The 15,012-nt window shown below is 36.9% G+C and overlaps 1 protein-coding gene across 2 annotated transcripts in view; it reads left to right on the forward strand.

Annotated features, from left to right (window-relative positions):
- LOC136821738 (voltage-dependent T-type calcium channel subunit alpha-1I-like) overlaps window positions 1–15,012 on the forward strand; it is an 81,107-nt gene that overhangs the window by 27,159 nt on the left and 38,936 nt on the right. The window contains exon 2 of one of the 2 annotated variants that reach the window (XM_067077950.1): window positions 11,689–11,909. In XM_067077950.1, coding sequence (XP_066934051.1) covers window positions 11,806–11,909 — 104 coding nt within the window. In that variant the 5' untranslated portion in view covers window positions 11,689–11,805. Of the gene's footprint in view, window positions 1–11,688; window positions 11,910–15,012 lie in introns of those variants that run through there. The other variant, XM_067077951.1, reaches the window with a different exon arrangement.

Here is a 15,012-nt window from a genome sequence, read left to right on the forward strand (position 1 = left end):
TAGAGGTCCCAGCTGGCACACAACGTTGTTTCAACTTCCATCTAACGTTTACAATGCCCATTTAACGTTAGATGAACGTTGAAACAACGTTGTGTGCCAGCTTCGGTATTTAATCGAGAAAAGTTCGTAATTTGCCTCACAGCTATTTATATAAAGGGTGCCCAGAAAAATCAGAACATGCCAGAACATGTATTTTGTATTATTTTGTAGTAACAAAGAGAAATGAGACAAACAACAACTTTCTACTTCTACTTTTGTATCTGTTTTGTGCTTCTCCTTTTTTACTGGACACCTATTTCAGGTTGCTCAACTTTGCTCAAATTTTGCAAAGTTTTCTCTGCACTGTACGCACGTATGGTTGATTTTGAATCCAGTGCCCCCCCCGGATTTCAGGTAGATAAATGTGAGACTTTGAACTATTCAAAGCTGATATTAGTGAGATTAAGTATACGGAATAATCACGACGACGAACGAAAAATGTAATAGGCTTTTGAAAATACGAAATTTGATTGGTTGAAACTCACTAGCCTGTTAAATTTTCGTTCGTCGTCGTGTTTTTACCGATTTACTTAACCTCACTATTGACTTAGAAGCGAACGAAAAAATACATTTTTGCACATTTGCTTCTGGTATAATCCCGGAATCCCGGGCTAAATTCCACAGCTACTCCCCAGCGGAGCAAGGCCAAAAGTCTAACTATTTCTAAAGTGAGCTTCGGAAAGTGAACCAGTTTCTTTGCGCTCAACAAAACCGTTTTCTTGCCTCTACAAATAACACTTTCCAATCTTCCGCCGGCTTTCCCTGAGAAAAAAAACATCAGAAACATCCCGCAAAAGTCAGTGGAATATGCAAGTTTTTTTTATAAGAACATACAAAGATTTTGAAGCCTTGGGATGTTCTTAACTATTTGGGTTTCAAGCCTAAAAATGTTCTTAAAATGTTCTTATTTTCACCATTTTGTGACCATATTCCTAAGAAAACAGGTATTTTTGAGTTCACAAAGCCTTAAAATGTTCTTAACTTGTTCTTAACATTTTGGCCATCGAAGCATTATGTTCTATTATAGTTTGTTCTTACAAAAAAACGTGTAGGTCCGGGAAGTGGAATTCTACCCAAAACGACGGTATTGACAATCATCCCGCCCATGTAATTCAATTTGTTTTTTGTTATTGATACATTGATATGAGGGTTGAAGGTGTGATGATTTGGGCATTAAAAAATTTGTGATAGCATTTTACAGGAAGAGGTAAATAACAAAGAAAATGTGTTAGTGTGAAAAGCGTTAACACATTTTTAACCTTAAGAAGAAGAGGGATAGATCATTGACTTCCAAGCCCGAAGGGCTAGACTCGAGACACTGGGATGGGAAATGAAGCCACTTATTTCCCATCCTGAACGCCCGCGCGTGATTTTTACACAAACGCCGGATTGAAGGTAAAATTAATCGCTAGATTTCAAAAAATTCAGTCCTATCCTCAAAAAAACAGAGGAACCACTAGATACAATCCGTCGTCAAGATTGCGGCGCGTTTTAGGCGCATCCTAGATGGAAAATAAGTAGCTTTATTTTTTCTTTCCTGGGAAAAGTTAGAGATTCTACTCTAGCCCTTCGGGCTTTAAACTCAATTGGATAAATGTTGATTTGAAGGATCGCAAATTATTTATTTATGACTCTTTATTTTCCTTTTTCTTTTTCCTTTCTTTCGATTCTTTCTGATTAGAACGAAAATATAACAATGTGAATAATAAAAGAACAAAATAGAAGTGTGTAGAAAATAACACAGTTATACACTCTCTCGAGAATAAGAGGGGAAAAAAGGTCTGAAAAATATCATGATACAAGCTGGAGGGGGCTTGAAAAGCGGATCTTATTAATATAAAAAAAGAACAACTAGACAAGACCTGTTTCTAAGGAACACATAGATATATAAATGATAGAAAAAGAAGATTTAAATTGTCTTTCTTATCATTTCTATTTTGTTGTATGTTGTGATTGTTACTTTGTTTATTGCCTGTAAATGCTGTATTTGTTTATTTGTTGAGTAGATTTGTAAACAGACAAACATGTAAGGATACATTGATCATTTACTTTTGTCTTTTGATGCAATTAATTGTTTTATTTTTCGTTTGCGTATCGGATAGCCCTGGATTAATCTTGCGGGGGCACTCGTTTTGCAAGCTGTTCCAGCCAAAATTCGAAAAAGTTGCCCAAAATTTCATTGTGATACAAGTAATAGATCGATCATTTACTTTATATTTTTGTCTTTCGATGCAATTAATTGTTTCATTTTTCTGTTTGTGTACCGGATAACCCCGTATTACTAAATGAAAGGTGACTGAAATGGTCATTTTGTGTCCAGCTGGAATGCAAGCTCACTATAATGTCCGTAAAACGTCTATGGTATATCATAACAGATCATCCATTCTGCTCACATCTCGCTCTGCTCTGTGGTAAATTTGATGATCTGAACTGGTTGTCCGGCCAAAATAATCAAACTGCGTTGCCTTTTGGTTGAAAACGAAAGTGAAAGGGTTAAAATGTTCATGTGTATATTAATTATTGACGTTTTTTTTAATGAAATCGTTTTGCTTTCAGTTGATTCAATATTCATCCAAAATATGAGTCTGTTAAATGACGCGCCTTACGCGCCCACGCGCCTTCCATTTATTGACGCGCCCACGCGTCCACGCGCCTTACGCGCCCACGCGCCCACACGCCCACACGCCCTACGCGTCCTACGCGCCTGAAATTTCGACGCGCCTTTAAGTTTTGACGCACCTTCTTAGAGGATTTTTTCATCTGCAAGTTGCGAGTTGCGAGTTACGAGTTACGAGTTGCATTTAGAACCACGAGTTACGAGTTACTTTTCACGAGTTACGAGTTGCGAGTTGTATTTTAACAAAATAAAATCGCGAGTTGCGAGTTACGAGTTGCATTTTGTAACACACAAAATTCGCGAGTTGCAAATTGAAAGTGCGAGTTGCAAATTAAAAGTGCGAGTTGCAAATTAAAAATGCAAGTTGCAAATTAAAAGTGCGAGTTGCAAATTAAAAGTGCGAGTTGCAAATTAAAAGTGCGAGTAGCAAATTAGAAGTGCGAGTTGCAAATCGAAAAGTCAGTAAGGGTGAAAAACATTTCTATTGATAAAAGAAAATGATTATTGCTGCTCACTATTATGCATAAAAAAGAGCAAACATTCGTTTGGTGGAGAAAGAAAGAAATGTACAAAAAGTATGTATTTACATTGCAAGAGTATAAAGTACTGTAGAGAAAAGTGCTACCGTGCGGGGGTAAGAGGCGTTGTTACTAAAAAGAGTAACACAGGGTAACAGGGGGTAACAAGGTAACAGGCTGAGAATGGTGGCTCTGAGGGGTTGTTTCACCAACAGTAATTATAAGATCACGTGCAAAATGTGTACAATCATTGTCGTAATATTTTAGAAAAAAGAGAAATACCCGCAAATTTTCAAAACCACAAACGACTTGGAAGTGCTCTAAATTTGGTTGGAAGGGTTTTAGGACCTAGGATCTGAAGATCCAAAATTGAAATGGCCCAAAATCGACTTTCTCGCCAGAACTCCAAATTCGAAAAACGAGAAAACAAGCTAAATTCTCAATAAATTTTGACCATGATTGTAGAACAGCCCATTTGAAAGCTATTGAAGCTTGAATAGGGTGTCAATTTCTATCCTCTTGTTTTATCAGCATCAAATTTATAAGTGACAAAACCTTTGCCGGAGTTGTTTAAAGAAGCTTTATATATGACCATCAGATCATTATTTCATTAAAATAAGTGATTTTATCAAAATTAGGACAATGGAATATTTAATTAGAACTGTATCTCTAAAACTGCCTTTCCCAGTGTTTGCTTTTTGAAAATATTTATCTATTTATATCAAAGGCACCTCATTCGGTACAATTAAAATATTTGGTTTAATAAAGCTTGCAGGTATCACACTTAAGGCCCTTAAGTAGCTTGTCAATAATTTCATCAAAAAGTGTCACTTTGTCAAGAAAATGAAAGGTAATGTCCACGTTATTAAAAGCAACATTAAAAAATGTTTCTCTTGGAAGACGCACGCGCATTTCCTTTCAAAACTTAAAGTTATTTAATGCTCTGTTCATACAAAAATGAGCGAAAAGATGTATGATTTGAGTGGTTACACAACTTTAGTCACAAAAAGTAAACAGTTTGGCTGGGTTTTCCATGCTTTGCTTTGGGTTTTAAGCTTTTTTTGTCATATTATTATTTAAGATAACTGGCTCAGACTTTTTTTTAATTTGCAACTTGCACTTTTAATTTGCAACTCGCACTTTTAGATTTGCAACTCACACTTTTAATTTGCAACTCGCACTTTCAATTTGCAACTGGCGAATTTTCTTTGTTAAAATGCATCTCGTAACTCGCAACTCGCGATTTTATTTTGTTAAAATGCAACTCGTAACTCGTAACTCGTGAAAAGTAACTCGTAACAACTCGTGGTTCTAAATGCAACTCGTAACTCGCAACTCACATATGAAAAATCCTCTAAGAAGGTGCGTCAAAACTTAAAGGCGCGTCGAAATTTCAGGCGCGTAGGACGCGTAGGGCGCGTGGGCGCGTAAGGCACGTGGGCGCGTAAGGTGCGTGGGCGCGTGGGCGCGTAAGGCGCGTGGGCGCGTAAGGCGCGTGGGCGCGTGGGCGCGTCATTTAACAGACTCCCAAAATATGGATGGAAAAAGTCAAGTGGTCAGTCAATCTGGGCTCTACTTCTCTTACGGCGTTGAGTTAGCCCTCTTGATGACTTTTTGTCTAAAAATACCACGCGCTGAGAACAAATTTCCCTTGTAAATTCGTTAACAGTCCCCTAAATAGCTGACCGTGCTGCTAATGTTTGAATTGGATGAAAGTGGGCTTTTCAAAAATTTACTTATTAGACCTTTTTACTCACAAAATGAAAAATAAGAACATGTTAAGAACATTTTTAGGCTTAAAACCCAAAAAGTTAAGAACATCCGAAGGCTTCAAAAATGACCTTTGAATTATGATACCTTTTACTGTCAAAGGTCTCGGGGTTTCTTTCTAAAAAATTAATTTTAATTGCTCTCAGATCACAATTAGCTATTGAACAACAAAATACTTGATTTTCTGATACGATTGATAATTTATGGTAGATTAGTTGTTAATTATCTAAAAGATTTCGAGGATTTTGCTTAAAGATTTTGTTTTCAAAATAAGAGTGATATCGTTTACTTACTCATCAATTTTAATTCACAAGCTTTTCCACATTGATTTGAGACGGATTTGGAGCAAGATTGAGGAAAAGAAAAACATTTTTTTGTTTATTCAGCACAGTATAACAATAGGCAGACACCGTCCTGATATGAGACATGCGTCTGATATGAAACGGGAACACTTACGCAAAAATAAAACTGTTGAATATTAAATTCTATTCCCATGCTTATGACCACCATGTATGAGCCCCCCCCAGCGGACCTAAATTTCACGCATTCACGCAAAAATTTTTCGCAATTCACGCATTCACGCAAGTTTTTCTCGAAATTCACGCAAACCCAATTTTTTGGGGAATCGGGGAAATTTTCGGAAAAAATCGGGGAAAATGTCAAAAATAGAGGTCTTGCACATTTCGCTAAGTTACGTAATTTACGTAATTTTTCCGCCACTATGGAGTAAAACGTTCGATTTGCATAAAAAAGTATGACAAGGCTGTACTCGAGATATTATTCGACAGGATCTGGTCATGCACTTGAGAAAAACTTAACTCAATAGTGATTTTTTTCCTGTAGACCTGACTATAAAACACCGTGGTTGGTAGCGTCATAAGAAGCCCCCAAATAGAAAGCGTTACGTAATTACGTAACACTTTCTATTTGGGGGCTTCTTATGACGCTTATTATAATTTTTCAACTTTAATCACATGCCATCACGCAAACTATTTGATTCTTTTAACTTGTCACGATCGTTTGGAAAAGGTGAAGCTTCTGCAGTTAACGTATCGCGATAGTAAGTGAAAAGATATGCGCCGCAGGCGAATTTTTGTACAAAAAAAAGCTTAAACATTATCAAAAATAGGTCAAACAAACTCGAGTATGACACCATGATGCTTAGCTCAGGGGTAAGGAGGCGCAACCATGGTTACGCAGAAAGGAAATTTTTGCATTTCTGTCACTCGCGTTTGGCTAAAAATGCTCTGTTTAACACCATTGAAAAAAATGTAGTCTAAATTCGTTAGAGGCAAGGTACGATCGCTTGATAGCTTGTAAAATGAGGTAAAAGAATGAACATTTGTTGCGAGCGAAGCGATCAAAAAAAATCAAAAAGAATGGTTTTAATCAGGGCTCGCGAATTAATTTCCTAACGTGGAAGGGCCGAAAACATAGTGACTAAGGAGGCGCAACCATGTTTTGCGCCGACAGGAGAAAATTTCTATTTTAACCCTATGATGTGCTTAAATACGACTCCATTTCTGACAAATTTTGCCAAGAAATCAGGTTATCGAAAGTCTACATCATGGGTAAAATTTTCTTTGAAATAAGTTTCTTTTTATTTGCAAAAACGTGGTGAAGTCATGGCCACCTCCTGCCCCAGTGACTCTGGCCCTGGCCCTGGCCCTGGATCACTCATCATGCATAACCATGGTTTTATCTTAAACAACACTTTCAAGAGGGCAAATTAGAGTTATTTAAGATTCGAGGGCCAATACATGTTTGGCCCGAGCGAAAAAATCTGGAAATTTAAGGTGTCTAGATTGCTAGAAAGCGCATCTAAATCATGAATCGTTTTATAAAATAGAGAATTTGAAAGTTGCTTTTTTTGTGCACCTTCACCTGACATCCCTTGAATTTGGAATAGGTGCGCACCTTGGGGTTTTCTACAAACTGTGAAAAGGAAAAATTCACGCGTTCACGCAAAAAACAGGGCAGATTCACGCATTCACGCAATAGAAATATGGATTTTCACGTTCACGCAAGTTTTTTCAATTCACGCATTCACGCAATTTTTTTTCGATTTTCACGCATTCACGCAACCAAAAAAGCCCATTCACGCATTCACGCAAACCGCTGGGGGGGGCCATGTATATGAGAGAGAGACCTGACTGGAATAATTCTTGGAAAAGCTGAAATGAAAAAATACATTTAGATATTATTCTCTTTATTGTAGAGTAGTGCGTACAATTGGTATTCGTGCAGCTTCAAGTGCCCTCATCCCCACAGATTTCTGTAAAGCCCGAAGGCCTTAAGCTCTTCCAAGCAAAAAAAGTAAATATTGCAAAAATAGTACTGCTATCGTTTTCGAAAACCTGCGAAGCTTCTTATTGGTCAAGCGCTGAAATTCCATTGTAATGTTACGTGACCTCCACCTAGGTAGGATTTCCTACCTAACCTCAGCAAACCTTTCAGCCAAAACACGACATCTAGCCCTTCGAGCTTTATAAATCTTTGGTTCCCTACCCCACCCCCCACAGAGAGCCAGTTTTTCCCTTCATCTTAAGGTTATGTAATTTTTGTTCGATGTTAATTTTTAATGATATTATGATGATCAACTGGACTCAAACAAATCCCTTAAAGCCTTTTGGGTGGCCACACCTTTAAACCATTGAAATCTTTATTTACACATCGAGTTTTCGGGCAAAGATTCTGTGAGTTTGATAACATACAATGTTATCTTTTTTCTCCGTCTACTCTATTTTCTTTTTGTACCTACCTGATTTTTTTAAGTTCACCTTAGATGATCCCAGCTGGCACACAACGTTGTTTCAACGTTCATCTAACGTTATATGGACGTTATGAATATTAGAAAAACGTTGAAACGACGTTGTGTGCCAGCTGGGTTAGACGATGCTATCGTCCGTTTAGAGGGTCAGTAAACGCGGGAAAATAGGAAAATATATATGCGCAGAGTCAGGGCATTAGGGCGGTTTAGGGGAAAAAGGGGGGCGAAAGAGTTTGGAACAAACACACTTTAAACACCTCCGCCACTGCTTACTCCGCCCCGGGCTAACCAACATTTTCAGATTTATCCCACCTCCTAAACTATTCCCTTTTTAGTAATCTTGTGTAGACGACAGGATTCACCTTTGATTCTCATTCCAGATTTTGCATCAAATTGGGCAGCTTTTATCAGTTCTCTACTATACTGTGACCACTTGCTTCCTACCTATTCTTTTCCCTTTATAATCTAATCATTTTGTTTTCCTATCTTTTTCTTCATTTGTTATTATGACTATTTTCACCAGGTAGGTCTGTCTTATCAGCAACATGCATGTTTTTTATTAAGAGGAAGTAACGATTTTTTCCCCGATTTCTGATTTCCGATTCATTGTATGAACCAGAACCGCAAGACCGGAAAGTTTGATTTCTTGTAAATTCTGAAACTGTGATAGACTAGCAAACTAGTTTGTTAATTAATCATGTCAGAGGGCGGGAACATAAAGGCGGCGGGCGTTTGATAGAATAGGAGCTGCGTAGGAGAACGAGCAAAAGTTGGTGAGAGGCTCTTGCCATCGACAAAACTTATTCCTACGCTTACCTAACTCCTACGCTCACTTTTCCTGCGTGATACCGTTCCAGCCCGACTGGCGTGCCAGTCTAAAATTCTGACCAATTCTTGTTCTTAATTTTCCGGTCTAAAAAAGCCAATTTACTGATGAGACATAATTTTTCTTACCTTTAATGAAAAACAACGATTTGGCCATTTTCCTAAGAAATCGGTTTTTTTAGAGTCCACAAAGCCTTAAAATGTTCTTAAATAGTTGGTTGTCATAAAATGCGATATTTTTGAAGTATTTTTCTATGATGAATTAATATACGACCGTTTAATTTCGAAATTACACGTGATATATAGATGGTGTGCATTACGCATCAGGCATTTTGCTTCAAGTTGGGCTCATCATGTTATTTTGAGCAGTTTAAACGAAAATTTATACGCTTTTTTAAAGAACAATTTTATAAGAACACGAGTCAAACTTAATAATGAAAAAAATTCGAGAAGAAAAAAGAGCGGCATAAATTATTATTATTCCGGAAATCGCCCTGTTTTTGCAATGTGGTATTTTTGGACCTACCCCGGTGGAGGTGCTATAAATTAACCTTTGTCCGTTCGTTCGTTCGTTAGTTACCAGCTTTTCTCGATTGATTGACTTTTTGCACTATGATGTGTAACTATAAACCCTCGAATGTGACGGAGCCCGATTTTCGAAAAAAAAATTTGGGGAAAATTTGGGCCAAAAAACGGCTAAAAAACGGTTTTTTTGGACTTTGTGAAAAATTAGGTCGTTCATTTTTTGCATGGAAGTAGAGTACCATCATAGGTAAAAAATGGCTCAGGCAGATATTTGCAAAAAGAATTTGTTGGCTCAAAAAACGCATGTTTATCTATAAGAATCACTATTAATAAGCATACATCAATGTTCTTAGTCAAATTGCTCAATTATTTTATGAGATAGATGTTTTTTTTGCTCATGAGGGCTTACTTTTGAAGAATATGTGTGTTTAGACATGAAATCTTGGTTGCTTGGCGTGTTTTTATAGAAAGACTGGCCAAATTCGATATTTTTTTATAAGCACATTATCAATTACTTAGGTATTAGCTTTTCTCGAGATTGGCTCTTTCATTCTTTATGATTTTTTGCACAAAGATGCATAACTATAAATCCTCGAATGTGACGGCTCCCGATTTTTGAAAAACAATGGTTTTGGGCAAATTTGGGCCAAAAAACGGGTTTTTTGGACTTTGTGAAATATTGGATCATTGTTTTTTTGTGATTTTTTGCATGAAAGTAGGTAAAAGATGGCTCAAGCAGATATTTGTAAAGAATGAATTTTTCAGCCCAAAAACGCATCTTTATCTATAAGAATCACTATTAATAAGCATACATCAATGTTCTTAGCCAAATTACTCATTTTTTTGATGAGATAGATGTTTTTTTGCTCACGAAGTCTTGAATATGAAAGAATATTTCAAGAGCATGAAATTTTGGTTTCTAAACGTTTTTTTATAAGAAACAAACGACTAATTTTAATAGATCGTCACTATTCGTGTTCTGAATGATTGTTTAATGGTCACGTTCATGTAAATATCAATTATATATGTGTTAAATGCATAACCAGGTAGGTCCATAAAAATATCACTTGTTTTCATCTAAAAGGATCTACCGTCATTATCAAACAGTTAAAGGGACATAAAAGTACTTGCGAAATTTGTAAACAAACTGTATGCAGCGGTTACAGAATCAAAACAAATGTCACATGTCAAAATAAAAAATCAAACCAAATATGGCTAATTTTGATTGTTCAATTGTTTTACAAGTTTGTTTTGGACACGTGATTTTAATTGTTCTCTTAAATGACACGTGGTTCGCGCAATGTTTACATTTTACTACTTTAATGTCCCTTTAAGCTGAAGTACTGTAAAAATAGTGAAAAAGATGAGCCTGGTCTAAAAAGATTTGTGTATTAAAGTTACATAAGACTTCTCTCTTTGTTGTTTTTTAAAGGATTATAAAACAAAACTGATATATCTTTTTGTATAGTCTCAATGGTTACACCCTTTGTCTCGGATAACTTTGCGTAGTTCAACATTCAAATAAAAGAGGCTTTTCTGTCTACAAATTCTGCTTCATTTGAAGAACTGGACTCGGAGTTTTGCTTGGCATGAAAAACTTTGCCAACATTTGACAACTACTGAAGAGGGCAATCCGAAGGCTCCCTTTTCTTTACCTGTCTTGCGAAAGGCGCCATTCCTTTCGTGGATTTCTCACCACTCAACCTTGTTTTCAAGCATCAAGTAAAGTGCCATCAAGTACCATTTTTGGGAGTCTTTGGTATGAGCCAACTCATTTGCACGCTGTTGCAGGATACTCTATCTTCATGCTACGATTTTTTTAGTGGCTTTACTTCTCCAGGGGAGATATTGGAAACTGCAACTGACCTTCATTGTTCTTGATCAGAAAGTTTTTTTATAAGAACATCAAAAGTTTTTGAAGCCTTCTGATGTTCTTAATTTTTTTTACTGGGCACGTTCTTACTTTCACTTATTTTCAGAAATTTGGTATTGTAGATTCGAAAAACCTAAAATGTTCTTAAAATGATCTTAATTTTTTGGCCATCGTAAGCCCTATGTTCTTATATAGTTTGTTCTTATAAAAAAACATGTAGTGAAGGTTTTTCATGGTTACTTTTTTTTTGGCTCCAATGATTCATTGTTTTTATTCCCAGGGGGTACTAAGGTTGGAGGATGAGGGGTATGTGCGGACGGAACCTCCGAAAAACGACCCTTAGAGGGACTGATTTTTGCTGAAAAGGTGAAATTTTTTCTATTTTTGAAAAAACTCTGACCCTTAGAGAGACTTTTTTTTTTTCTCTCGAAATCAAAAAATAAATCCTAAAAATCGTGAATCTTGAAAAGAGACTGTATCAAGAAAAGTTGAAATATCGTCAAAATCGCTGTCCATTTTACTCGACGACGGTAAAAAAACACCAAAATACTTTCGTCTGTTTAGGTGAGCAAAGCCGATATATCGACTTTGTCATGCGCCTAATTCACTTACCGTGGCTCTCGTTCTTCTCCGATAAATAAATTCGCTGGTATATTTGTCTTGACGGAGGTACCGGGTCATGTGTGATCAAAGGTGTTCCGTGCGAGCGAATTTGCACCTTAGTGAGAATCAAATATTTTCTTCTTTTTAGCTAACTCAAACAAAATAGAAATCAAGGAAAGTCATTATCAACCAGAACCGAATATGGAAAAATGAGATTCAATCAATTTTAAAGAATTTTGACATCATCAACGCGTTTGAATCTAAGATGACACGAGTAATTACCCAAGATTCCGTGGAAACTTTTGCATGGGTTTTCTTACACAAGAGAAACTTCTTTCGTCGAAAATTGATCTCACTCGTGGGATGGAGGTATGAGTCATTTTTTTATTTGGTAATTTATAACTTAACTCAAATCCAGGGGATAGACCTTTTCATAAACTACGTCAGCAGCAACGCTTACTTCGTTTTCATAATAGTTGCTATGGTAATTGAGGCGCCCAATTTTGTGGTTGGGGTTAATTTTCGTTTTTTCTTTGTAGTATTACCAAAACTTCTTTTCCGTCTCGAAGAATCTTTGGTAATACTTTAGAACACGCTTAAGTACGTTCCTCCACTCTGTTTGCGTTGCAAATAATATTGAGGTAATCCAGGATAATCCACTGACCTTCATATAACCCTGGACCAAGCAATATCTGCCATCTTTGATTGGAGTTTTTTTAGAATTGGTACCCATGGAGGAGAAGCCATTGTAATGCTAAAAATTAACGTCTAACGCCGCTACATCATCAAAATAATTTGAGGAAAAGTAGACCTAGCGCTCTCGATGCATTTACACCGTTATCGAGTAGTGCCGACATTAGGGTACCAATCACTGACCTTTATATAACCCTGGACCAAACAATATCTGCCATCTTTGATTGGAGTTTTTTTAGAATTGGTACCCAAGGAGAAGCCATTGCAATGCTAAAAATTAACGTCTAACGCCGCTATATCATCAAAAGAATTTGAGGAAAAGTAGACCTAGCTCTCTCGATGCATTTACACCGCTATCGAGTAGTGCCGACATTAGGGTACCAATTTTCAAAAAACTCCGATCAAAGATTTTGCTTGGCTGGGATTGAGAAGCTTTGTCCAGGGTTATATAAAGGTCAGTGGTACCAATATATAAAGGTCAGTGGGATAATCACGACGATCGACGATCGGCGAAAAATTTAAGGCTAGTGAAAATACGCTATTTTATTGCTTGAAACTCACTAGCCTGTTACATTTTTCGGCCGTTTTCGTGATGATGCCGATTTGCTAGTTAACCTCACAAATATTTAGAGTGTAGAGTCTGAGAGTCTTGAGAAGCACTACTGAAAGGTGAAAACAACAGCTTTTTAATTGGATATTCTTTTTCCGGGAAATCTGTTAGACAAAACTAGAGTGCCTTTTCTGGGTAAATATGGGATGAAAATTCCATTTTGCGTATGAAGATAAAAACTTTCTTTTGACCATTGTTTTTTGAGAGGGAAAAAGGGGTGACCAAAAAAACACCCCTGTGTCACAGACCCGGTGGACACCCCGCCCCGGTGGAAAAATAGGCCAAAAAATCGTCCCCGGTGGAAAAAATACCCTACATTTTCAACCCCACTGGGAAATTGACCTATGATTCTATCCCCATTGAAAATTGAATGGAAAAAATTGGACTCCAAAACCATCCCCACTGGAATTTTCGAGCTGGAACCACTGAGGGAAAAGGTTCCACCGGGGCACTGAGACAGTGGTGTAAAAAACAAGGGGACAAAAAAAGTCTCAGTTAATAATTCGTTGCTCTTTTCCTATATTTGCCTCCCAAGTTTTATCAATTTCTTTAATAAGTAACTATGCTTCTTCTCTTGGCTTAAAAGAAATCTTACTGCCGGGCTGCTTGGAATCCTGAAAAAGATCAAATCTCAATATTGATGGTAGTAAAATCACTTTTCACTGCAATCTTTTTATGTATGTTACTTTTCTCTCCCCCCCCCCCCCAAAAAAAACAAAAAAAAGGAAAAAGGAAAAAGTAAGGCTCAAAATGTTGACTTACAAAATAGAAATTTTTAAGAAGCTATTCAGCAAAAATCTCAATGTCTGCTTTTGAGGGGGTAGGCTCGGGACCCTGGAGGAATAAGGTCAGACCACAATATGGTGGTGAAATCACTTTTGACCGCAATCTTTATATATCTGTTCTCTATTCCCTTCCCACAAGAAGAAAAAGGCTCAAAACTTTTTAACAGACAAAATAGAAATTCCATAAGGTTCAATTCTGCAAACAAGCTTGACGAAACCGCCTGTTTTTCTTCTTCTTCTTCTTCTTCTTCTCTCTTCTTCTTCTTCTTCTTTCTATATAGAAATAAAATAGAAAGTAGATTCTTATCTGTTACACTCCTCTAAACCACAATATGTACACCGGATCATTTCGTATTCAGCTTATGTAACTTTAAATTGAAAACTCTTAAGAATTACTAAGTTTGCAAAATGACGGGTATGTTCGAGCCAAAGTTTGAAAATTGACCCTTAGAAGACTGAATTTCGAAAATTGTCCATTTTTTGATGTTTTTGCCACCCTCAAAAAGTCGTTTTTAAGAATCTGTGTCTCTTTGAGGGAGTCAACTTTGGATTTTCATAATTTTGGAACCCTTAAAGAGACTCTATTGCTTTTAAATGGTTTTTGTAACCCTTTGCGGGACTTTCGAGGGTGTGATAAAGGACACTTAAAGATCGCAAATACCCGGCACCTATTTTGCCTAAGTATCCCCCGCCCCGGTATACACCATGAAAATAATTTCAGGTCCTGTAATTATTTTCCTTTAAAAATACTCGATATCTACGAAATTTGAAAATTTATTGCGTAGAGGCTATTATGCTACGTGTTATACGTGAGATAATTTGATTTGAATACACCTTGAGAAAAGCGATAATACAAAAACAATAAGAAGACTTTTACTTGTCAGCTCCGTACCTCACCAAAACATTGCCTCCTTGTTACTACTGCAAGAAAAAAACTGTTTTATTAGAGCGGGAGAATCTCAACTCTAAAGATGACCGTTTAGTATTGTTTATAACTTATATTGGATCATCCATTCTGGGCGTGCCACGCCCTGTTCTGACGGGATATGGCGAATATGAAGATCTGACCTGGTTGTTCAGCTGAACTATTCAAAACGATGTTGCCTAAAAACAAAAGTGACTGTTTTTGTTTTTGACTACCGTTTGATTTTGATGAGATTGTCCAAAATCTGGATGAAAAACATTCAAGCGGTCCGCCAACCTGGGTAGATCTTTTTAAATAGCCATAGCCTTCAAACATGTCATGCGTGGAGTAACTAGGATCTTCTATGCTGTGAACATTAAATGGACGCTTTATTACCCAACTGGCACACAACGTTGTTATAACGTTCAAATAACATGGACGTTGTTTTGACGTTGTGTGTCGTCTGGGTAACGTTTGCCG

This window comes from Clytia hemisphaerica, unplaced genomic scaffold (assembly GCF_902728285.1).
Source record: "Clytia hemisphaerica strain Z4C2 unplaced genomic scaffold, Clytia hemisphaerica genome assembly, whole genome shotgun sequence".
Taxonomy (NCBI): Eukaryota; Metazoa; Cnidaria; class Hydrozoa; order Leptothecata; family Clytiidae; genus Clytia; species Clytia hemisphaerica.